This window comes from Orbicella faveolata, unplaced genomic scaffold (assembly GCF_042242905.1).
Source record: "Orbicella faveolata isolate gen_17 unplaced genomic scaffold, um_ofav_v1 contig_1, whole genome shotgun sequence".
NCBI classification, from domain to species: Eukaryota; Metazoa; Cnidaria; class Anthozoa; order Scleractinia; family Merulinidae; genus Orbicella; species Orbicella faveolata.
The window spans coordinates 13,965,439-13,988,571 of record NW_028301536.1 but is presented as its reverse complement, the minus strand read 5'-3'; the positions used below and the strand labels follow the sequence as shown (position 1 = coordinate 13,988,571).

General features: G+C 38.9%; 2 protein-coding genes across 2 annotated transcripts; one reads left to right on the top strand and one right to left on the bottom strand.

The window, feature by feature from the left end:
- Window positions 1-9,020: 9,020 nt before the first annotated feature.
- LOC149118177 (putative aminopeptidase W07G4.4) lies at window positions 9,021-12,114 on the bottom strand. The gene is made up of 4 exons (XM_089290806.1): window positions 11,899-12,114; window positions 11,303-11,366; window positions 10,572-10,630; window positions 9,021-9,096 (listed from the first exon to the last, which is right to left on the bottom strand). Exons 1-4 carry the CDS (start codon window positions 11,901-11,903, stop codon window positions 9,021-9,023), a joined length of 204 nt encoding a protein of 67 aa, XP_089146932.1. The 5' UTR covers window positions 11,904-12,114.
- A 5,974-nt stretch (window positions 12,115-18,088) lies between these two features.
- On the top strand, window positions 18,089-22,768 carry LOC149118176 (protein DD3-3-like). Its single transcript, XM_089282130.1, has 7 exons — window positions 18,089-18,179; window positions 18,724-18,942; window positions 19,612-19,738; window positions 20,503-20,559; window positions 20,914-21,178; window positions 21,438-21,479; window positions 22,445-22,768. The coding sequence occupies exons 1-7, from the start codon at window positions 18,089-18,091 to the stop codon at window positions 22,766-22,768; spliced, it is 1,125 nt and encodes a 374-aa protein (XP_089138256.1).
- The last annotated feature ends 365 nt before the right edge of the window (window positions 22,769-23,133 follow it).

Below are 23,133 nucleotides of genomic sequence, written 5' to 3'. Positions count from 1 at the left end.
TAACCTAGATCAAATGAAAACATAGCTTACATGTAATCTGTAATGGTTCCACCCTCATATCTGGACAGCATTTTACGTAGAACTACGTTTTTGTAGGACGAATCTCAGAAGAGTTAAAGCCTTGTCACAGTGGACTAAGTAGCCAAGAATTAGGCCATATCCCCTCCCTACGCACTTCATTGTGACTCGTTAGTGAAATTAAACTTTAAAAATGAAAATAAAAACTTTTTGAGGGCATTTAACGCCTCTAAAGTCTCAATCTAAGCTCTCAGAAAAGGGAAAGAACGACGTAGTCAATATTAAAATTAAATGGGTTAAATCCTAGTTTAAAAATCTAAAGAATAGATTCAGCTTTAACCGCTGTCTTACCTAAATCAGCCTCGAATTTTAAGCTGTTATGATTCTATCACTCTGGAAGAACTAAGGCATTGAACTGAAAAGTAAAGTCTTGGGCAATTTACTTCCCTGACACTAACGGTCACAAATTTTGCCCTATATATACTAAGACTTTTGGCGGGAAAATTTGAAGAAATTTGCACAGCGTTTCCCCTGACAACATTTTCGGCAAAATATTCAAAATGGCTTCCTTAGAATTTTACGCCAAAAGTCATGTAAACATCTTCTCGTACAAAAAAAAAATTAAAACTGAAATGCCAATTTCTTTCTTACTCCGAAAAAAATCAAAGAATAACTTTCTTAAGCCCCTAGTACTTTGTAAAAATCAAATTTGGAATCAAACATTACCATCCGAAACGTTTAAAGTTTACAATTCGCACGAGAAGATGTGAACATTTTACAATAAAGAAGCAACATGGCAAGTTTAAAAAGTTAAGTCTACTTCAAACATTAATTATTTGGCCAACAGTGCACGATGTGTTCCCGCCGTTCAGTATTTAAAATTTTCAGTCAATTCTAGACTTTTAAAAGGTGTACAACTTGCCATGTTGCCTCTGATAAAGACCTTAACCATCGAGTTTAGCTTGTAATACAGGACATGGTAAACAAAATCGAAGCAATATTTATCCATCTGTAAGATTTTAGAGCAAAGACCTTAAATTTGTAATCTATTTTTCTCTAAAGCCACAAACAAATGCTGCTGCTTATGAGTTCTTATGAGTTCTTCAGTTCGTTATATTTTGAAAATATGAATTTAGACGACTAGAAATAGAAACAATTTGTATCCAACTGTAACAAGATTTTGGTGAAGACTTTAAATTTGTGATCGTTTTCTTTATTTCTGAAGCTATAAGGATGACATGGATAAATTCAAGTGTGGTTTTAGCGGCAAAAACTATGACAAGAACTATTTCATCAGTTGCTTAGGTCCATGTTGCTTGTCAATTCTTGTGATAATATTCTTCAGTTAAATTTAAAACTGTGAACTCAGGCGATGCTGAGAAATCGACGTGATTTGTATCCAACTGAAAGACGAATTTGGAATCACACCTTAAATTTACAATTGTTTCCTTTCTGAAGCCATAACGACGACATGGACAAATTCAAGTGTAGTTTTAGCCGTAAAACTATTACAATTACATCAATTGATTAGGTCCATGTTGCTTATCAATTCTCGTGATAACATTCTTCAGTTATATTTTGAAAATGTAAAGTTCATTTGGTCAAAAATAAATTCCACGTTATTCAGTTGTATTTCTTGTAATTCCGATTATTGCTTTGTCCTGTATTACACTGAACGTCGACAGTAAAAGGTCTTTATCCACTTGTAAATAAACTAAGAAATCGTAATCCAATCCAGATGTCTGCTCCAGGAAAACAAACCGGGGTTGTGCCGAGTTTTGTCCCACCCTTAACACGAACTTTTGCTAATAAATTATTAAATACAAGAAAATGATTTAAAATAGTTACACAGACCATGAGAAAGAAAGCGAAACTATACATCTAAATGTTCTAACAGAATTTTTCAGATAAATGAACTTTCGAGGATAATGGATACAGTTTTGCTTCAAGCAACGTAAACAAGATCTTAAACATCATTACGAGTTGTTTTAATATCTTAATACGTAGCAAGAAAAGCTATACAGTTTCAGTTAACTGATTAAGAGTTTTTTGGAAGAATAAACTTTTGAGGATAACCGATATAATTTTGCCTTAAGCAAAATAAAACAAACAAAATTCTGACTCGATGATCATTTCAAATGTTTTTTAACTGAAACCTTCGAAGTTTGCAAGAACAATGATACAAATTTGCATGAGAAAAATTTCAGCGACAACCAAGGCATTTTTGGAAGATGCGAACTGTATAAATTTGTTTTTTACGATTCGATTGCTTGTTTCCTTCATTAATTATAGCCAGTGATTTGATTTGCCATCGTTGTTTGTTGATTTATGTTTTGTGTCTGTATAACTATGAAAATAAATCCAAACTTCACCGAAAATGGTGCTTAATTTCCCAAGAGCGAGACATCTGTGTTTTACACTAAAGATCTCAAACCGACAGGAGAACATAGGCACTTGATAATTATTTCTCTACGTTTTTAAACGTTTCAGCCAAAACACTTGAGCCGAAATTCAGAAAAAAAAAACAATAATTTCTGTTCATGCTGGTATAGACGAATTCAGAGTTGCACAATTGGTTATAAATTAGATTTGTTGTCATTGTTTAATAATATTTTTGTAGTAAAGGAAGCCAGTGTTCTCTTGTCGATTTTTACTAATAAATAAGTCGATGAAGCAAAAATGAGAATCTTTTAACGTGGCACTGTAGTTGTATTATCGTATAGCAGTCGTTTAAAGTGTAAAACAATTCGATTCTTCTTAAATTCAAAGTTTGTTCATCAGTTTCGTTGAGTTCGTCAAAAAGTCGTCAGTATTGTATGTGGAGGTTGTTATCTTCTGTTTGATTTCCACAGTCATCGCCAAACGTTGTTTGTACTTTTGTCAAACTGTTATATGGTGAGCAGAATCCAAATTTAGTCTTGCAATGTGTGAGTGTCATAAGTATTATTTTCGTCGACGTTGTGTTCAGTCGGTGTCGTTACTGAGTAGCTGAATAACAATTATAGTGTTTCAAGTTTTGAGAGAAAAATTTTACCAGTATTAGAAAGCACTGAGTTAAGTAATTTCTATCGTCGTGACTTCCAAGTTGATTAGAATCGGTGAGTAAAAATTCGGCTTTTCCAAAGTATTTTGAAAAACATGGTTTCCAAACACGATGACCTTGATTCTTTAACTTGTTTGTTTGTTAGTCTGTTTGTCCGTTTCGTCGTGTCTTTTGTCACGTCTTGCAGTGCCACTTTAAAAACTTCACTTCCCTGCGCCATCAACTTACGTTGTAACTATAGCATATTATAGTGAAAGGGTACACCAAAGTAACTACTTCAGGGAAAAAAAACGCTACAGATCGCCGACTAAAATTGAAGAATTGACACTTGCTTTGGTATTCAACCTTCAATAAACTACCAATTTAGAATACATCAAGACAATCAGATAACAAGTTTGTCGAGGTGATCTGAATCCAATCATTTGCAGCTCGCATGTACGATCGCAAAAAGTTTGTAAAAAGTACCCTTTGAAAAAAGCTTCAAAAAATGGTGGCTGATGTTGTACTAGCTTTAAAGGACATTATGCCAATTGTCTAAATCTCAACTTCGTGTTTTCACGTCTCGATGCAAACAATCAATACCAATGAATAAACAAAAAAACAAAATCTCCTATAAAAATTTAACATCTGGACAGCCATCATTTTTGATAGTTGAATTCTTTAATAATTTCAAAGTTCTTATCTTTGTAGTATATATTTCCTTCCGATCAGTGATTCCAGCTTGTCCAGTCTTGAGAAGATTCTCTTCTTCCGTTTTTCTCAAGATGCGAGTCGTTCTAAAAAAAAAAAGATCAAACCATGATTAATACTGAAATGCGTTAATTTTAAAACTAAATAAACGAGAGAAACATAAGCCTAAAAATGTACGAGGGCTAAGGAAACTTCCAAAGGTAAATTTCACAGTCTCCTCACTGTAAAGAAAGTTCCGGCGTGCAGGAAAAGAAAATTTAACAAAAACCTGGGAAATTTGTCAGAGCAGAAAAACTCAGTTGTTCTTGGCAATTAGAAGTACAAATATCACATATACGTATACGTTTAGAAACGTGTTATTGGCGTTCAACTTGAGGTTCATAAAGAATGTTGTGAGCGTCAGGCCTTCTTCGGAGCAAATACAATTCAAGCCATCAAACTGTTCGTAATTTTTCGTGAAATATTTCAGAGTGTTTTCCCACCACAATGCAGTTTTCCAAGGCTTCCGCCCTTGCTTTGTTGCGAACGAAACGAACGATTTGAGTTGAAGCGATTCTCAATTTAAACGCACAAAACGCAACTTTGCCGAACAAATTCAAGTAAAGCAACGCTCACCTTCTGTTGCAAAAGCTCGATGAGTTCCTTCCCAGCATAAACAAAGCATGGTTCTTCCTTCAAGAGTACAAAATTGCCTTCAGCGGGACGACACGTCTTCACACATCCACTAACAGCGTGGTTTGACGCAAAATCTACAATTTGTCATGAATATGGATTACAAACTAGAACCAATCACTGACAAATACGCCACAAATTTGGTGCGGAATGCGTTTACACGCTTTTGGCTATCAAATCAAATTAAAGAGAGACTTCGTATGGGCGCACTACATAATTTAACCATTCTCTTATGTATTTTTCAGTTGATTTGTTGTGTGGCTTGTAAAACTTTGCATTTCAAATGAGAAAGAATTTTATGAAGGGAATATTCATGTAATGCTCCTGAATTATATTAATATTAATCCGAAAATGCATGCTCAGTTTTGAAGGGCTAAAATGAAAACACACTAAACTTTTCGTTTAGATTAATGTTTGGCCAAGAGCGAAGAACTCATAACCACTTTAATATTCAAGAATGTTCTGTAAAAATTAAGTAACAATAATGATAATAAATGCTGAGCCTTCAAGATGAGCGCAATGAACCCCCAATGAACTGCGACAGTAATGTAATAGTAGACGAAAGTGGTAGAGACGAAAAGACCAAGATGGAAGGAGGTGGGTAGAAGGCTTGAGCTAATACTACCCGCCCGATACTCATGCTAGATTAGTGAAAGCTCCTGGATTAACAGTCTTAGAGGGGTACTCATTACTGAAGCCAGGAATTGCCCTTTAGTTATTGTCATTTCCTCACGCGCTTACTTAACAGCGAAGAATAACATTTTTTTAATGCGAAATTGGTGTTCCTTATTCTGGAGAGAAATGCGCGCATGTAACAGCAGAACAAACCTTACTGGAATAAGAAATTGTGTATTTTATTACTTTTAGGACTTAAACCTGTTATGTAGATCGTTGACACTTTTGAGCCAAATTTTCCCACATTAGACAATATTTCGTGACTGAGAATTTTTCAAATTCTCGTTACCATAGTAATGTAGCTGTTGCTACTCGTCGAAATTAAAGGATTTAACATTATGACAGCCAATTAAGAAATGTTGATTACTTTTGAGCGCCGAAATTGGTTGACTTTAGACACATTAAGCGATTGCGCATATTAAAGAATGGATACCCTTTCACACAATAGCTTATCCCCTGGGCGCGCGGCTCCCGTAAAGGCTCTACTCGGGGAGCTTATATGCCTACTTAATTTTCCCGCCCTTTACCCCCCCCCCCCCCCGACCCCCCATGTGAAACTTAAGTGTTTTTTTACAATTCTCCTCTCTGCTTTATTGAGAGCTATCGAATCTTTCCCCTATTACGTTCCCAAGAAGTTGAGCCAAGACAATTTATGGACAATAAAACAATTATTTTGCGGCGTTCTACCTAAGGGACTCGAATACGAGAAGTGCGCGACTGGACAAACCATTCTTCAGTCAGATACTTTTTCAATCCCAGCCCTTGTCGTTTCACTCATCTTGAGTTCCCCTTATGTTAGCGGTGGGTCTCTCGTGAGTTCCCTAGTGAGTTTAATCGTGAATTACCTCATAACTTCCTTCGTTAGTTCCCTAGGGTGTTCGGCAATTCCCTCCTGAGTTCCCTCCTGAGTTCCTCCCTGAGTTCCTTGGTGAGTTCTCTCGTGAGTTCGCTAGTGCGTTTGCTCGTCAATTCCCTCGAGTTCCCTCGTGAATTCCCTAGAGTGTTGGGCAATTCCCTCCAGATTTCCCTCCTGAGTTCCCTGCATGATGAATTCCCTGGTGAGTTCTCCTGTGAGTTCGGCAGTGCGTCTGCTCGTGAGTTCCCTCGAGTTCCCTCGTGAGTTCCCTAAGGTGTTCGGCAATTCCCTCCTGAGTTCTCTGGTGAGTTCTCCTGTGAGTTCGGCAGTGCGTGTGCTCGTGAGTTCCCTCGGGTTCCCTCGTGAGCTCCTTTGGGTGTTCGGCAATTCCCTCCTGAGTTCTCTGGTGAGTTCTCCTGTGAGTTCGGCAGTGCGTTTGCTCGTGAGTTCCCTCGGGTTCCCTCGTGAGCTCCCTTGGGTGTTCGGCAATTCCCTCCTGAGTTCTCTGGTGAGTTCTCCTGTGAGTTCGGCAGTGCGTTTGCTCGTGAGTTCCCTCGGGTTCCCTCGTGAGCTCCCTTGGGTGTTCGGCAATTCCCTCCTGAGTTCTCTGGTGAGTTCTCCTGTGTGTTCGCTAGTGCGTTTGCTCGTGAGTTCCCTAGGGTGTTCAGCAATTCCCTCCATATTTCCCTTGTGAGTTCTGCAGTGAGTTCCCTGGTAACTTCTATCGTCATTTCCCTTTGGAGTACCTCATAAGTTCCCTTATGAATTTCCTTGTCTGATGCTTCGTACATTCCTCTGTACATTCACTCGTCACTTATACATTCCTCTTGTGTGTTTCTCTTAAAGAATCTCTCGTGCTTTGACGCAAACTTGCATGATAAATTTTACTCTGCTAGGGGGAAACAACGAATGTACAAGTAAATGCATGGAGAACGTTGAAAGGGGGCGGGTTAGGAAAAGAACGATGGAATAAAAGGGGTATGGGTAGGGGGAACACTCAAGAAGACTGAAAGGGAAATCCGCAGTGAAAATACAAGAGCAATGCACAACGAAACGTGTGGGGAAATGCATCGGGAAAACCCGCAGAAAAGTTACAAGGACACATGGAGAAAGGTATGAGAGAACGCACCAACTGGGAGGACTACAGTGAGCGAACGTAGAACTTACTGATAATATATGGTGGTTGGAGGGGGGTTACTAGGAGCGCATAAGGAACGTGAAGGATACGTACACAGCACACACGTGAGAACGTCGTTTCAGGGGCTTCCCTGAGAATATTTCCCCCGCGTTCCGTGTTTCGTTCAAAGTTTTTCCATATTCTTGTCCCCTGGGTTACCTGTCACTCTTAGCCGGGAGGGCCTGTACAAGAGGAATAAGTGCTTGTGGAGACACTGAATACCACTTCCAGCCTGAAGTTTACTCCTGTTTCAAATCGCCTTTGGTTTAATCTGTTAAAGGTCTGTTGGCGCTGTAATGAAGCAGGTTTCGTTAGAGGTAGGTCACCTAGTGGATATTTTCGGGAAGGATTAACCAGGGAACTCACGGGAAAAGTTCTGAGGGAAGCCCCTGAAATGACGTCCCGTGTACGTACTCTCCATGTTCCCTGTGCGTTTTATATTGCCCCCCCTCCCCCTCCCCACCAGTCGTTGCTCAATACGTTTTCTAGTCAGTGATTTCGTTTGTTCACTCGACTTCCCGGTTGCGTTTTTTCATACATTTCCCCGTATGTTCTTGTGTCTTCAGTCCCTGCGGCTTTTCTTATACTTTCCCTCATTCGTTTTATCCTGTGTTCCTCTTTCTCTTCCCTACGGGTTTTCCCCACTCACTCCGTGGCGCGTTCTCTGTATCCTTCACCGTTTGCTCCATCATTCTTCTCCTAATCCACCCCTTCAACGTTCTCCACGCGTTTACTTGTTCATTCCTTCTCCCCCCTTGCATAATTATATATGTTGCGCGTTTACGTGGTTGAAACGTTCTACTCATTGGGTGAAACCCTAATGCGACCATATAAATGATACAAAGAAGTCAGTTCGTTTTGTGTTTCAACATTTTGGGACATGGAGTAACTGTTCAAACTTTGTTTTGCATTTATGGGGCCTGAAAGGATTTTCACTGAATTCAAAAGAAGACAGCATCGATTTCAGTCATGCCCTCTCAGTGGTAGCTTGGAGTCGGGCGGCTCAACTTCAAAACCCAATTGTTCAAAGTTTCAAGTGGATAACGTTATTCACCGGATAAATGGTTATCGCATGTAGATTTTTGACAAAACAAACCAAGCTATCCACTGGATAGTGATTTATAAGCTGTAAAGCCTTCTATCTGAACAGCTGGGGATGACAGTAAAAAAAAATTAATAAATACTAAGTCTGTGAATTCCATAGTCAAGAATAGGATTGTCATTTTATTGAATTTCTTCATTTCCTAGCACAAATCCTGTCATTAAATATCTAGCAAAAAACTCTTGAAAAGCCTAGCAATATATTTGTATCAAATTTTGTCGCGCTTTTTCTGCATATTTTCTATACGATCTGCAAATATGATTTTGCTAGTCTTTCTCCCCACTTTCCCTATCACTCAACGAAAAAAAAAAAAGTTGTCATCGCTCAAATCTTAAATTTTCTTTCGCTTTTGAATAGTGTCATTATACGCTACACCAAAATTTCTCATTTCTTGATGTCTGAGAGTGGATTTAGACAGTGCGACTTTTCACTGCGACTTTCTTACGTGACTTGAGAGATGTTAAAACTTTTATATCAGGAAAGTCATAAGCGAGTTGTAGGTTTAACTTAGACCAGACAGTTCGTTTCACAGGCCAGTCTTAAACAGTTCACGTACAATTGTTTGAAAAATCTTGCATCTAAACTTCAGTTTTGGATCATTACAAACGTTAAGGCGACTCTTTCAGTCTCTAGCTCTATTGTCCCCCGACTGTCCTTACCCACAAATAATCAGAATTTCAGCAAAACAAAAACAAAAGCTATCAGCAGCTGAGCTATAAAAAGCTTGACATTATCACGGTGTTTTAACTCTAACGAGGTAAAATTGTGTTGTGAACTTATGATCCATTTAGCAGTGGTCTTTCAAGAAGTGTTCCGCCATGGCAGCCAGAGGGGCACCAGTTGGTACTTGTGGGAAATCGCCACTTAAGGTTACAGTATACCTTCAGGGGTGTCTCGCGCACAAGCGATGTAGCACGTGCAGTTTAAGCTGTAGATACCTAAACCCCTATATCAAATTAAAGCTTATGGAGCTGGCTATCAAACTATACCAACAATTTTGAAAGAAAATGAATCGTCGAATTTTTCACGACCACTAAATGCGAGGGCCCGAATCACCTTTCGAAAGCTACAAGTCAAAGCGAATTTCGTTTTTCGCCAATTTAATTTTTTCCTCGGTTTCAGGGCCCAAAGCGCTTAAAAAACCGGTCTGCGTTTTGGCATATTCGATTGCAGTAAAAAGTTACAGAACATTTTCGAAATAGGATTTAAAAAATGTGGAGTGATCGTACAAAAATCGCTCTCGAAGAAAAAGTATTTCGAAATTAACAATTCCCAGACACTCTTTTGTAGTTTATATGTTAAACTAGCCACTGTCGAAATTTAAGAGCAATTGAACAAATTCCCTTTGAGTTATAACTCTTTAAAGTGTCTGCTTCAAGTGAAAAAATTTATTCGAGAAAACAGCGCTAAGAAAAATTTTCTGCTTCGCGAACAAACCCCGCCCACAAACGCCTTCAACTGGGTTCTCAGGTAACTAAGCCAATCAGTGCAGGGAAAGTTTACTGCCGTTAACCGCCTGGTGAAATTTACGCACGAATCTCTAAAAAACTCTTGTGTTTCGCAATGCGCTCAAGGAACCGAAGGCAGAGAGATAATTTTTCTGTAGCTCGGTTTTTCTTGAAGCTGGTCTGGCAAAATGGGGAAGACTAAAAAGGATACGAACGCTAGAGTGGCTGAGCGAAGGAAACAAACAAAAGACAGCGCGGAGAGCAACTGTGTGTGGGCAACTGTGCATGGATAATATTTCAAATGGTCTCAATGAGTCCGACGATTCGTCGATATCGGACTCATCAGAAGAGTCTCTGTCAGCATCCCTGTTATTGCTGTCAAGTTCCGAAATTTTTACAGAACCTTTCTTTTCTCTCACCACTAATATTTGCCCGCCTTATACGATAACTATAGCTTCATCCGCGTGGCGAACTTTCGCTTCTTCACTCATTGATGTATTTTCATTCGTTCTTCGCTGTTTTCGCTTTTTCGAACCGGTCCATGGTTTAAACGTGGTCTATGTTTACTTATAACTTAATAGAGACACGCCTAATATCAAAAATGCTGGGTAGTCGGAACAACAATGCTGATCAACTGAGTAGTCAATTCGTGACATCCATATAGGTAATTCCCGCGAAAATCGTCTCGGTTGATTGCATACGCGCCATAAGGCTGTCAATCAAGAGGTAAACTTTTACTTCCGGTGAAAACGTAAAGCCGCCATTTCTCCGCCAATATTTAGCCTTTCTCAAAAAATTTTTTTCAGGAATTAGAGATTATTCTTCGACCTCTATTTTGACCCAAAAATCCAAATTTGAAGAAAATTGCCGACCCGAAGGTATACTGTAACCTTAATCCAGCAATGTCAAAGTGTGAGAAGCAAAGTGGCTTGTTGGAGTTAATACCATGCTAAAAGGACAAAAACAATCTGTCAATATTGGCAGCTCTCTCACGAAATCAAAAGTCTATCCTAAACAATAAAAAAATCGATTTTATCTAGAAACTGCACAGCTGTTCTCATTCCGAGAGTCTGCCTCCTCTTTAGCTCATCCACTAGAAAGTAAATTTCAGAAGCAAGGTTTCTGAACTAACCTCTCTTGTAGATAATACATAATGGTCCGAGGATCATAAATCAACTAAACCCACTGCTCTGACATGTTCAAGTGACAATTTTATTGGTTTCACTTTAGTTTCAGTTTGTTTTCCTTTCCGACGACATTTTGGCAAAGCTCGGTTTCCGCCACCCTCCGAGGCTAGCTTACATTTCGGCATTCGTGGACCTCCGCGTCAAAAAAACCGACAAGAAAAGTTAGTCCTTTTTTCCCCTTAGTTGATCTCATGTCTGTACAGCCGATTTATTATTGATGTTGCAAGATCTTTGCTTAAAATCAAAAATTTGATGCTCTGGCGAGAAGTGACTGTGAGCGATGAGTGAAGCATTCAAGGCGCGCGAAAGACATATCCGATACGTCAGCGTACACCCACGAGGAGATATAGCATGCGCAATAAATCAATCACAATGTACACTTCGCCAGAGTCACGTGATAAAACCTTGATCAATACACAAATGTTTGTAGTAACCTTATCCAATCCTGATGCTCGAATGAAGAACGCTGCAGGGAACTGATGTCCTCTCGAGGTACGGCTGGAGGGAGAGTTGTTACACTGTTATTACATGTAGTGTCCAGCTGACAGAGCACAAAATAAGGGATCAGAATCAAGTTTCTCCTTACAACAACAATAAATTATCAAGCAGTCAGGTGATGAGAATAAAGTACATATTTCTCCTCAATGTTGTAAATATCGTCGAGTAAAATTTAGATTAATCTATATGTTCAATTTTCAATGATGAGTACACATTAGTCTTGGGTGTCCCCAATAAGCAGGCTGCCTGTAGCCAGCTAGTAGAGTCAAAGGAGTGCGACTCCGCCTATGTGTCTACCCAGTTCTTACTGAATGCCAAAATTACCCTCTAAAGGATCTGTTAATGTATGTTTTAGATTCATTTACCTCACCAGGTAGAATTTCTAAAGCGAATCTTTAAAATTCAAAATGGCCGCCATGTTACAATACATTTTAAATGTTCGAACCTTACTAAATTCAAGCAACAACACTGGCCTCACAAAGAACTAAACACACGGACTTCAGTGTACTAAAATATTCAGACAATAAATTACCTCATAAAGAGAACCACCCATAGCAAAATTGACTCGTTTGTTGCACGCTATGAACCCGAGTTGTTTGAAGGCCATTTCCAAGCTCAACGTTCCACAAGTGTGTCTCTCGTTAGTAACATTTCTCGGATAAAACAAAAGGCACTTCTTGTTCTTCTGTGCGTTAAAAAAGTCGTAGTCCATCTTTCCACCTCTTTGGCTCGGCGACTCTGCGGAAACGTAGCTTGACGAACGAAAATTTTGTCACGTGCGATGAATCTTGAATAAATCAAATTTGCGTGAAAAGTGCAAATTATGGAAAAGAATCAATGTACTGAGAATATTTTATCCGTTTGTCTTTACAAAAGCAAACTACGAAAAAACGGCTAATCGTTAACGAGACAAAGCTGAATTGTTTCTTTTACAGAACAATATCTTATTACGCAATTTCCTACTAAGGGGAGGGGAAAGAGGTACGTAGAGGAGAGGGCTGCAGGAGAGAAGCGGAAGAGGACTCATGCAGTTTCTTTTTTTTCCTTTCTTTTCTTTTCCCTCCCCTCCCACCCTTCCTTAGTCTATAACTTTCTGCCGGCTTGGACCCCATTATAGGGGTTGCTCTGTACTTGAATTGGTTAAACTACAGAATACAGGGCCAATTTAATCATCCACCAAATGAGCCGGCTCCGTTTGGCTCGTTTGCTCCTTTGTTTACTTTTATTTTTTTATTTTATTAGCTTTGCCTTTATGATACAAAAAAAAAGAAAAGAAAAAAAAAACAACATTACAATCAACATGTAGAGGTTTGGCAGGGACATCCCAACAGCTAAGTAGCCAATAATTGCGGGCCCAGAAATAAAATATATGTAAAAAGAAAGAAAGAAAAACCACATTACATGCAGCGCATTATTGGTACGTCTAGAAATCTTGTGGAGTTGCAATTCAAACAGATGGATTTAAACGTTCAAGGATTGTCCGGATTGTAGTTCATTCTGACAGCATGAGAGAAGAAGTCATAAAGAAGAGATTTGAAACTAGTAAGAGTAGCATTAGCTAAGTCCATTCTGCCGGTGAGTAAGTTCCAGATTCTGGTTGTTCTAATAAAAAAAGATTTCTGATATGTTGTAGTTCTACATCTCTTTGGGACAAAGATGGGAAAGTTAGTAGCGGATGCTCGAGTCCTTCTAGCGTTTTCGCGCACGACGGGAACAACGAAAGGAGTAAGGAGGACTAGATGTCATCCACTGCCTACCCAAACGAGCTACTAAATACATAGAGCTAGGACTTAACGCATATATAGATTATTCCTCGTTCTTTTATCCACTGCCGAGCCAATTTATGCAGCTTCAAAAATGCCCCTGTATCGTGTAGTTGCTCCCTTGAAATTATAAAAGGATGTTTCAAGAGACTTTGTACCTTAAAATTCATCTCATATTGCTCAAGTTTAGAAATTGATAACAAAACCTCATTTAGAAGGGTTTTAAGATATATCAGTATTAACAGTACGAACAAGGATTTTCGTCGTTGGTCATGAAACCTCCGGCTCCATCTGGAGAAATGTTACGGAATTCACGTGTCGGGTAGATATTGAAACATAGCCCTGCCACGGCAGTACCGAGAACTCTTTGATTACATTGGGCACCGCCTTGAATGAAATCACCACAAAGGCTTGGTTAATTCTTAGCGGCATGACAGCACGAGGCCTTTGTGTCCTTCTTTATAGCTACGATACCGATGGGTAAAAGATTGCGGAAAAAATTGTTTTTGGTTAGACATTTTTACCAGCAACAGTGAGCATATGGTTTAATCTAAAACGAGGTCCGATAACAAGATTTATTGATGATCAGTAGGACTCTCGCCTGTATTCGACAATAAAGATTATGTAACTGAGAATTATGTGACAAGAAAGTTGCAAAACTTATAAACTTTTCTGAACAAACGCTAAGCTGTTGTGTGATGCTCTACGCAATTTTGAAAGAAAATGGATAGTTTGATAAAAGCTTTCGTGCGAAGGTCTAATATCGACATTAATCAGACTTGACTCTCACCGTGCTGCTGTGTTTACATACCGCTGTGAAACCTGCGAGGACGAGATTAACTGCGGTGAACGTATACGGAACACTTACGCAGATGACAGCAAGAACAATAAAGCAAAGGTATTTATTAAACCTGATCGATGTAGGCTACAAAACCCCGTGGCTTCAAAAGCCTGAAACGTAAAAAACGTAAGAATAACGTTTTGCAAATAGTATGCATCAACAAAATGGCTTGGTCGTTTAAAGATTCCTTGCCAAGCACCCTACAATATAGTCATCCTTTAGCACCCTTTAGCTTTTTAGCCACCCCGCGTTTCAATTTTTAAACTCCATATTAACTAAACGTACACTAGCCGTCGCTAGGTTCCAAACCCTATCCCTCATTTTTTTTACTGAAAAATACTTTGGCTTAATTATAATTATAAGCGACAACAGAGGACACTAGCGAGGGGCTCGTGTGTTTAAACTTAATGGGGTCAGTTTCACTGTATAAAAAAACTGAAAAGATAGAGACATCAGATAAGTAAGCGTACAAGGGTGTTCTTTTGGCAAATATTATTTTCCTAGTGTGGATTATTAAACCTCAGAGTGCCCAGAATTATTTTCGTCTGAATGCGCAAACACTCTATTGTGCAAAAGGCAACTATACCAGCAAGTGGTACAATGGACAAAGGAGCTTAGCCAGTGTAGATTTAAAGAAAGTGGTTTGTTTAAAACTCCCTGGGTTTAACATTATATATATGAAAGTAAAAAAGAAATCGACTGTGGTTGATCTTCGCAAATTAGACTATTAATTAACAGCAGGAACAACTCTAGAACGATGTGCTTAGGACCTTGAAACAACACATATATTGATATGACGAATATGGCTTCAAAGATGCTAGGTTTATATAATAATCAGGAAAGCTAAATGAATTGAGAAGGAAGAGTTTAATTAACGTATTATTCGACACACTCTACTTATACACTTGTTTATTGTTACGTTTTGTTTTGTTTATTATAACTTAATCTTGTCCACAATGAATATTGTTATGTGGTCTCATTTGTTATGCTAACTAGGGTACCTCTGTGTAACTCGCGCCGCGAACAAAAAAAAAAGGGAGTGAAAAATTGTTGTTCGTCACAAGTTATTTCAAACGCGCAGAATGCGGGAAAACTTTTGTGTCACCTTACAGAAGGAACAAAAAGCTTGATTTGGATAGTTATTAAAAACTTGACTAGGGAACCTCTGTGGTTTCCAAAGTCATAGAAAATTGCGAAAAACGCTTGTCGATGGAATGTTTCGAAGAGTTTCCTTATTAAAGAGTCTTAAAGAATTTGTCGTTTCGGCGACATCTTGGCGCCATTGTCAAGGGAAACTAATTAAATATGCGATTTCAAGAGTAACTAAGAGTTCAGAGTTTCTAATTTGCATAAGTTAGACAAAGACTTTAGCGCGAACTGAGTCTGATTGTACATTTAAACACGGTCGTAATTGTTTAATGAGTAACGTCTCATTAACGAGACAATCAAACTTGTTGTGGCATTTTTTCAACACCCTAAAACAATTGCGAAGGTCATCCGGAATCCTGCCTGCGTGTCTATTATCATAGTGATTGCGTACTGACGAGGTCTTGCTTCTATGTCCATCAACGCGTACGAACAGATGGCCACGGGTGTAACCGACATAACCAGCATCGCACTGGTCACACTTGAAGTTATACACAACGCATTGTTGATCAATGAGCTGAGGCTTAGGTTCGCTTGTCGAAACGTCGGATTTGTTTATCGTTAGTTTTTGCCTGTATATGTTTATCTAAATCATTGTTGATTATAAAGAATTTGTACACTTTTAAAAGCCATGTGGGAAACCGAGACTGAAAATTAAAGATAAATGTACGTTTTCGTCAAAACTGGGCAAGTAGATAGCATTTAACTTCATTCATCTAGATTAACATCTTTTGTTAAATACTTTTGTTTTATCTACTGACGCAAGTGGTTTATCGCATACTTATGCAAAATACTGATAATGAAAAGGCTAGCAAGCTTAGTTTAACTCATTTTCGCTGTGACTAACTCAACGAGCCAAACTTCAAATTCGAAACTACGGATTGTTATTCAAGTGAAAGGTAAGATCGATTTAATTTGATATAATTTTATTCGTTTTCATTCTTGCCCATTTGCTCCCAAGCCTGCAAACGTTAATTTTCCTTACGGAACTTTTCTGTAAGTGAATTTTAAAAATTTGATGGCAGATAGCGTCAGTTCAGTTCAGTTAAAAGAGTTAACATTTTACTTGAAATTAGAGCCAGAATGTAATTGCCCAGCACCTTAAAAAAGAATTCCGCCAGCACCTAACAAGTTGGAAACTTAAAAAAAAAATCGAAATCGTTGGAAATTGTATTCAGTGAGTTGTAGGCTCAGACTCCAAATAAACGAACTATTTAATGAACCAGCCACGTAATCCAGAACATACAATAAACAACGAATCACAATGGCTAAAAACGGTGAAGAAGCTAGACTCAAAACTCCAAAAACAGCGGCAAGGCTGGCCTAAAATCTTAAACACGGCAAGAAAATACAACAAAGATGAAAATCTGCAAAATTAGAACAGCGAAGTTCAATTGTACGCGCGAGCGCATTCTGAGCCACGATTGGCTAATTAAAATCACCTGAAGTTACGCGCGCGGACAAAAAACTCATACTAAGGCGAGAGGGGTGATTTCAGAGTTCGTAAAGTTCATAACAGAAATCAAGTTCTCAGAATATTTAATCTGTCCGTTTCCAAGGTAGTAATTCTCGTTACTTAAGCTAAAGCATTTCTTTTGATTGCAGTTAATTGAAGATAACGTTAGGAACGCAAACAGATTGTTTGATTCACAGGTAGAACGCAATTTCAAAGATACATAGTAGTTATTTGTTTCGAGCTGGCCAAGTACTTGTTCTTTGACGTCTTCACCTCACCCATTATGATCTTATATTACCCAGAATCCCGGCGAACGATCTTTGGACTCGTCACGCAATCTGTCAGATAAAAAACGTCACGAGAGAACATCTACGACCTTTGTTCGTGAAACTGCTTTAGAATGGAACGAAAAGGCCTTACTGAGAATATATCTGATAACAATAAACAATAATAGTTACCCTTATTCTATATTCTATCTTTTGTTGAAAACAGAAACTGTTGATAAGATTTACTTTCTCTCTAGAATAACGGCAAGGCTGGATACAATGTTGGCGATGCTGAGCATACTAACCCTGGAGATAATATTAAAGAGTACAGACAGTTACCAATAGTAGTATCAATTAAATACATTTTTACTAGTCATGCAACACACAAAAAATGGCAATGTAACTGGACTATTTCCAGAACTGTTCAAGGCCAACCACTTTTTCATTTCACTGTCTGCAAGAACTGACTTTTCGACTGGACCTCTTCAATTCGTAGGTTTTCTTGCTTTGAATTGTTGATAAATATATGCTTGAGAACTCTTCAGTTATCCACAGCGAAGGACTTTTCGTTTTCTTTCCTCGGTTTTAAAAGTATTCTCTTTCAAGTTTGATTATTTTGCATAATAAACAGTGGATATATATTTTATCCACAAACTTAAAAATTAGAACCATCTCAGTTGTGTAAGAAATACTTTATATCGTCCTCAATCCCTGTCTTTGAATGGTCACATACTAGTGTTTATACATCTACTGAATTCACAGATAGGAATTATTTTGTTTGTTTGTTTGTTTGTTTGTTTGTTTTTTGCCACCATTCGTTATAATAATAATAATAATAATAATAATAATAATAACTTTATTTAAGTGTCGAATGTATTTAGCACTATTGTGCTAATTGGGGACACTGTAAATAAGTAACCAAATATTGCAAATAGAAAATAAACTATTAAGAATCCCAACTGGTGGGAGGCTGACCAGTTGGCTACTTACACAACGCAGTCGAGGAGTTGAACTCGGGACTACCGAAAACAAATCCAGATAGCAGTAGGGTGAAGGATTTGAACCAGGGACCTCCAGATTTCAAATCCAGCGCCCTAAACCACTCGGCCACGCTGCCTCCCTATGAAGGTGTTCTACATGAGTGGATGTGAAGCCAAGGCCAAATCCGAAGTAGAAATCATGTGGAGAAATCAACACGGGCCGGCCCAAAAACTGATGACAGAGTGGAAACACAAGTTATCTTACAGTTCATGTGTCAGGCCTTTCCTGACGTGAAGTTCCCCGACGGCAAGCTACCGCTGAAAGCGGATGTGAACAAAGAGTTCGCGTATCATACCATACGTAACGGTCAAACACTGAATACTCAGGGCTTTGCAAACGGAGCGAGAGAGAATGCTTACATTGCAAGAGACCGTGGACTTCACGAGCCAGCCTCTTACTATCAGGCGTAATACCGCAGAGAAAGAAACAAAGATATCGCAAAGGGGAAATTAAAATAAAAAATCGAACGCCACCCCCCGTTTTCCGGCTGACCTCGGCGTTTGATAAACGTTTACAGCAAAAATGAATAAGGCCTTATAAGAAATCGACGTCATAAAAAGTACCTGTGGTATTAGACGGATCAATAGTACGACGCTTTATCAGGTGATGCTACAATCTTGGTATTGCACCAGATCATTAGTGAACAAATTGCCCCAAGTTGTTATTTTCTTCATGGCATTATAGGTTATCATGTACAGAGGTTACCATAGAAACAGCACGACCTTTCACTTAAGTTATATTCTTTTTAGAAAGGTATTCTGCCTAGCTCGTTTAGCCCGAGAAAGGATAAATTTGAAAGGCGCCTTAAAAGAAAATACAAGCAATGCCTTTATTCATGTTTTAGGTTTGTTCACTGCTGACCAGAAACTTAGAGGCAATTTTCCGATTTACACGCGACAAAACCCTGCTGAAACAAGGAGGGGCTTGGAGGTCCCCGAGGAGCGCGATTACTATCCTTACTGGGGCCCCACCCCGTGGAAGGACATTGCTATCATGGTGAGTGATAAAAAGACCAAGGATTTGATGAAAAATTACGTCAACAGTCCTGAATATGGATACAAATGTGAGTATTTATTGAGCAGTTCAAATCACTGCTGTAGTTAGCTTAATTAAGAGATAGGCAGCGACATCGTGGTTGGACCACTGGATCTCAGACCGAGGGGATCTGACTTCAAGCATCTACTGAGAACACTGCTTTTGCCGTAATCTCGGGCAAAGGACTTCTCTATTGTACACTGAGCCCTTTCTTCAGGAGTATAAATGGCTACCATCAGCGATCTGCTAATTTACATGTGTCTTTCGTTTTCAGACAGCGAATGTATGATACTGGCTGCGCGGGTGCTGTGAGTGTTGTGTAGGTGTTTTTTGTTTTCAGCCCTAAGCTACATGTACACTACATGTGAATTCAGTCAACCGACCTTTATTTCAGTTTATCTATATATAATACCTAATGGGCTCCCTGACTTCACTAGCCCCTATGGTTTTTCCAGGCAGCGATGACTCTATTTAATTCAATGTTACTTTTTTTTCTGACTATAAAATGTAACTACGAGTATAAATAGATAGACAGGTTTTGGACGTTGTTGTTTTTGTTGCTGTTATTGCTGAAAGAGAACATCTATAGCAAGAATAAATACCCCTAACCACTTTATGCGTGCAGGTCTTTTGGACAATCAAAATATACTGCAGCATACCTTTTTTACTTGGCATTTGTTTGCTTACATTTCTTTAGATTTATGTATCATGCCATCAAAGCTATCTGGTAACCATGACTGTCCAAAAAAAGAAGACAATCGCCCGGCTGTTAGTTGCGTTGCCAAGTACATTACTGCCACATCGTGTAAACTGAGCGGGGGAAAGTGGGTTAAATTTATCACTAACTACTTGGAAAAAACCCAGGGCGTATTGGAAACGTGCTAGAAGAAGGGCTACAAGAGGCTGGCGAAAGGTTTACCGTACGAGCCTCACATGCACTCGCAAGGATCGGACGAAAAGGAAAAGTATGTTGTTCTTCATGAAACCCCGGATGTGATCTACGCCCCATCCACTGTCGTTAACCACAACGGAATGAACATGGAGGGAAAGTTTTCGTCGTACAAGTGAAAGGTTCCATGTTTCCCAACCAACACCACTCAACGTTGCGCCGGTTATGAATAAGGTGAGGAAAGATATTAAATGGTGTGTAGACGCCATGTTCTCTCAAATTTAAAATCAGTGGCTTTAGCTTCATTTCTACGGTTGCAAAGTAAATTAAACAGGTAGACTAAAACATCTCCAGCAATGTTATGTGAACGAAGATATTTTCACTGAAATCCTTTTCCGAGTCTTTCCAATTTTAAAGGCAACGAATGATAACAATAAGCTTTCGGCCAGGAACTCTTTTCTGATGATGAAAGTTATATAAAGACTGAGTTATTAAATAGAGTAGAAAGCGGATAATTCAACAGACTTGAATGCTTTTTCAAGATACAGGCTCCGCATAAGAATTAAATCGAACCGCTTTTATTCAAGCCGTCGCCTCCTTTGTTCTCAGAAGTGACATCTAGCGTGACACAGTGTTTTTTTTTTCTCTGTATGGTTGACTGTTCTGTTGGAGAAGATAACTCGTGAATCTTTGCTTCAGGTACAATATTACAACCGCTGACGTCCCACGAGAATTTAATGCCAGTAAAAATGATCAGTAAGTGATTTGTAACACATATTCTAAAAGTATTAGGGCTGTCTAAACCAAAGATCTTCAGTTCAAATTATCGTTAGTTATAATCAGAAGCATATCACGAATGATTTTGCTGAGAATTTTATTGAATTGCATTTTAATCAACCAGAAACTCCTGAGAATTGTTTAATTCTTAGTCTTATGCCCTGTAATAAGTGGCTAATTATAAAAGCAGATTCCGCGGCCCGCCATATCTAGATCTTAATTCATCTTATCTCCCTGCAAATGAAGAGATCAATCGATTTAATAAAGATAACCACGCCTTTTTGTCGTTCACCGTTTGAATCATTCTTGTAAAGATGTGACCACTTTTTGTAGAGTCCAGAATGACCCTAAAACCAAAGCAGTTGATGGTAAAACCGATCTACAGCTCGCTTTGAACACCGCGCAGCTCGGCCGAACATTCCAGGACAGAAGTCACGTGTTTCTCCTTAAACCGCGGAGTTTCCTTCCTCCAAAATTCCAGCATTCCAACATATTCTACATCGGAGAAATGGGAAAGAGAGGAAACATTGCGCACGTTTATCGAGCCATGGAATATCGTTTCACTCCTGAACGCATTACAGTTACAACGGATGATGTGGTGTGTTTCGTTTGGTCTGGTGAGAACAAGCTATACGAAACTGATTTTTTGGGAAAGAGCTTTCTGAAAAAAAGCCATTAATTCTATTAGATTCATTTAGTGTTTTTAAAGTGATTTTTAAAACAATTATTACGGTTGGTGTCCTATCTTGCAATTTTACTGGCTCAACCTATGTACATGTAATGTCTGTGCATTGATAATAGCCACCCGCAATCTATGGCTTACTGGGTCTTACTGTTGTTTTTGTATGATCTTTCAGGTTCAAACAACAATGCCAACAACGACGGAGAAGGAACAGCACGTAAGAAGAATTCCTAATTTATTTCTGTTACTCAAGTTCTGTTCTACTCCAACTTCCAATTGCATTGGGCTTAAACGCATACGAATGCACCAAGTTAAAAGCCTAAATTTTAGCTTTGCTTGGGTTTGTGCACTCTAAAGAGCTAGGTATTCATCTACGACTAGCCTCTTCCAGGCGTTCCGTTAGTTGGGACGCAGCGCGAAAAACAGCGCGCGAAAACATAATAATAATAATAAAAAAAGCGCGACCGTTTTTCGCGTTCCGCCCCAACCAACTGAACTCCTGGAAGAGGCTAATCAAGAACAAAAAACACTGCAATCCAAAGTACATCTAAGTGGAAAAGACGAACTTTGCAAACACTGATTTTAGGGGAAAAAAAACTGAGCAGCAAATGACAATTTCAGAACCACGGAAGCAATTGCCGAAAGATAATTAACACGCGAAACGAAATTAAAATCCTTGATTTGACACAACAGACGAAAACAAGATCAAAAGAGAAGAAACTAAAGTAAACAATTTTGAAAGAAATGCGCCCAATTATCTGCTTATTTCCTTCACCTTCCCTAGACCTTTGCTGGAATAATTTAGTTAATTTATCGAACAATTTTGAGAATATCATTACCATACGGACGTTTATTGACAAGTATCTGAGATAACTTGCTCAGTAACACCACCTCGGGGTGCTATACACTTAACTGGATAGTTCAAATAATATTCAGCTAAAACGAAGGTGTTATAAAAAAGTGTTCTATTGTTTAGAGTTTCTAGCATTAACACCTTTCGACTGGCTCCTAATTGTCCGATTCAGTATGTCATTGAAGGTGTTCCTTAAAAACTTAGCTTTGATAGTGGGGCAATTTCATTTCGCATGCCTTGCAGGGAGGCATCAATCAAACATAAACTTTCACAAAACAACACGTACCTAATCTACCAATAAGACGAAATTGACTTCGTTTTCATTTCAGGTACGGATCGCACTAACGTGTTGGGTAAAGGAAGGATGCAGCTCTCTCAAGCCAGCAGCGTGTTACAGCTTGCCTCTTGAAGTGGTTGATTCAGTTGATTTTGACGCTGCTACGTTAAATCTTCGCCTTAACAAGGGATGTTACACAGATGAGAAGAAACCACTACGGGCTCAACTTGACAACGCCCCAGCCTCCTGCAACCCGCCGTGTTTCCGCATCAAGAAGCCTGGGGAGTACTGTTACATGAGCACGCGCAATAACAACTTCTCCAACCGACGTCACATGAGACAGATCACTGTTACCAAGGCTGTCGTGGACTCCTAATTGAACTTTGACTATTTACCACTCCAGAAACACGGTGTTTTGGAGGCTTTTGAGATCATTTGGGTGGGTGAGGAAAAAAGTTCAAATCGCGACAACACGGATAGGAAAGAAAAATATTGTTCCCAACATCTTTCCTCTTTTAGTCCCCTCTCACTCCACATTTGGAACGAGTTCACCGAAAAAAAAAGTCACAACAAATTAAAAACTTTCCTTTACCTCTATGAAGACAAACAATAACTTTTCAAATTGGTGTACAACTTTCACCTATCACATTTTTTTTTTTTTAACAATCAAAAGCCCACCAAAGCTTGAAACCAATAACGCCGACGTTTCTGGAGTGAGGGAAGACAGAGGAGTTTAATATT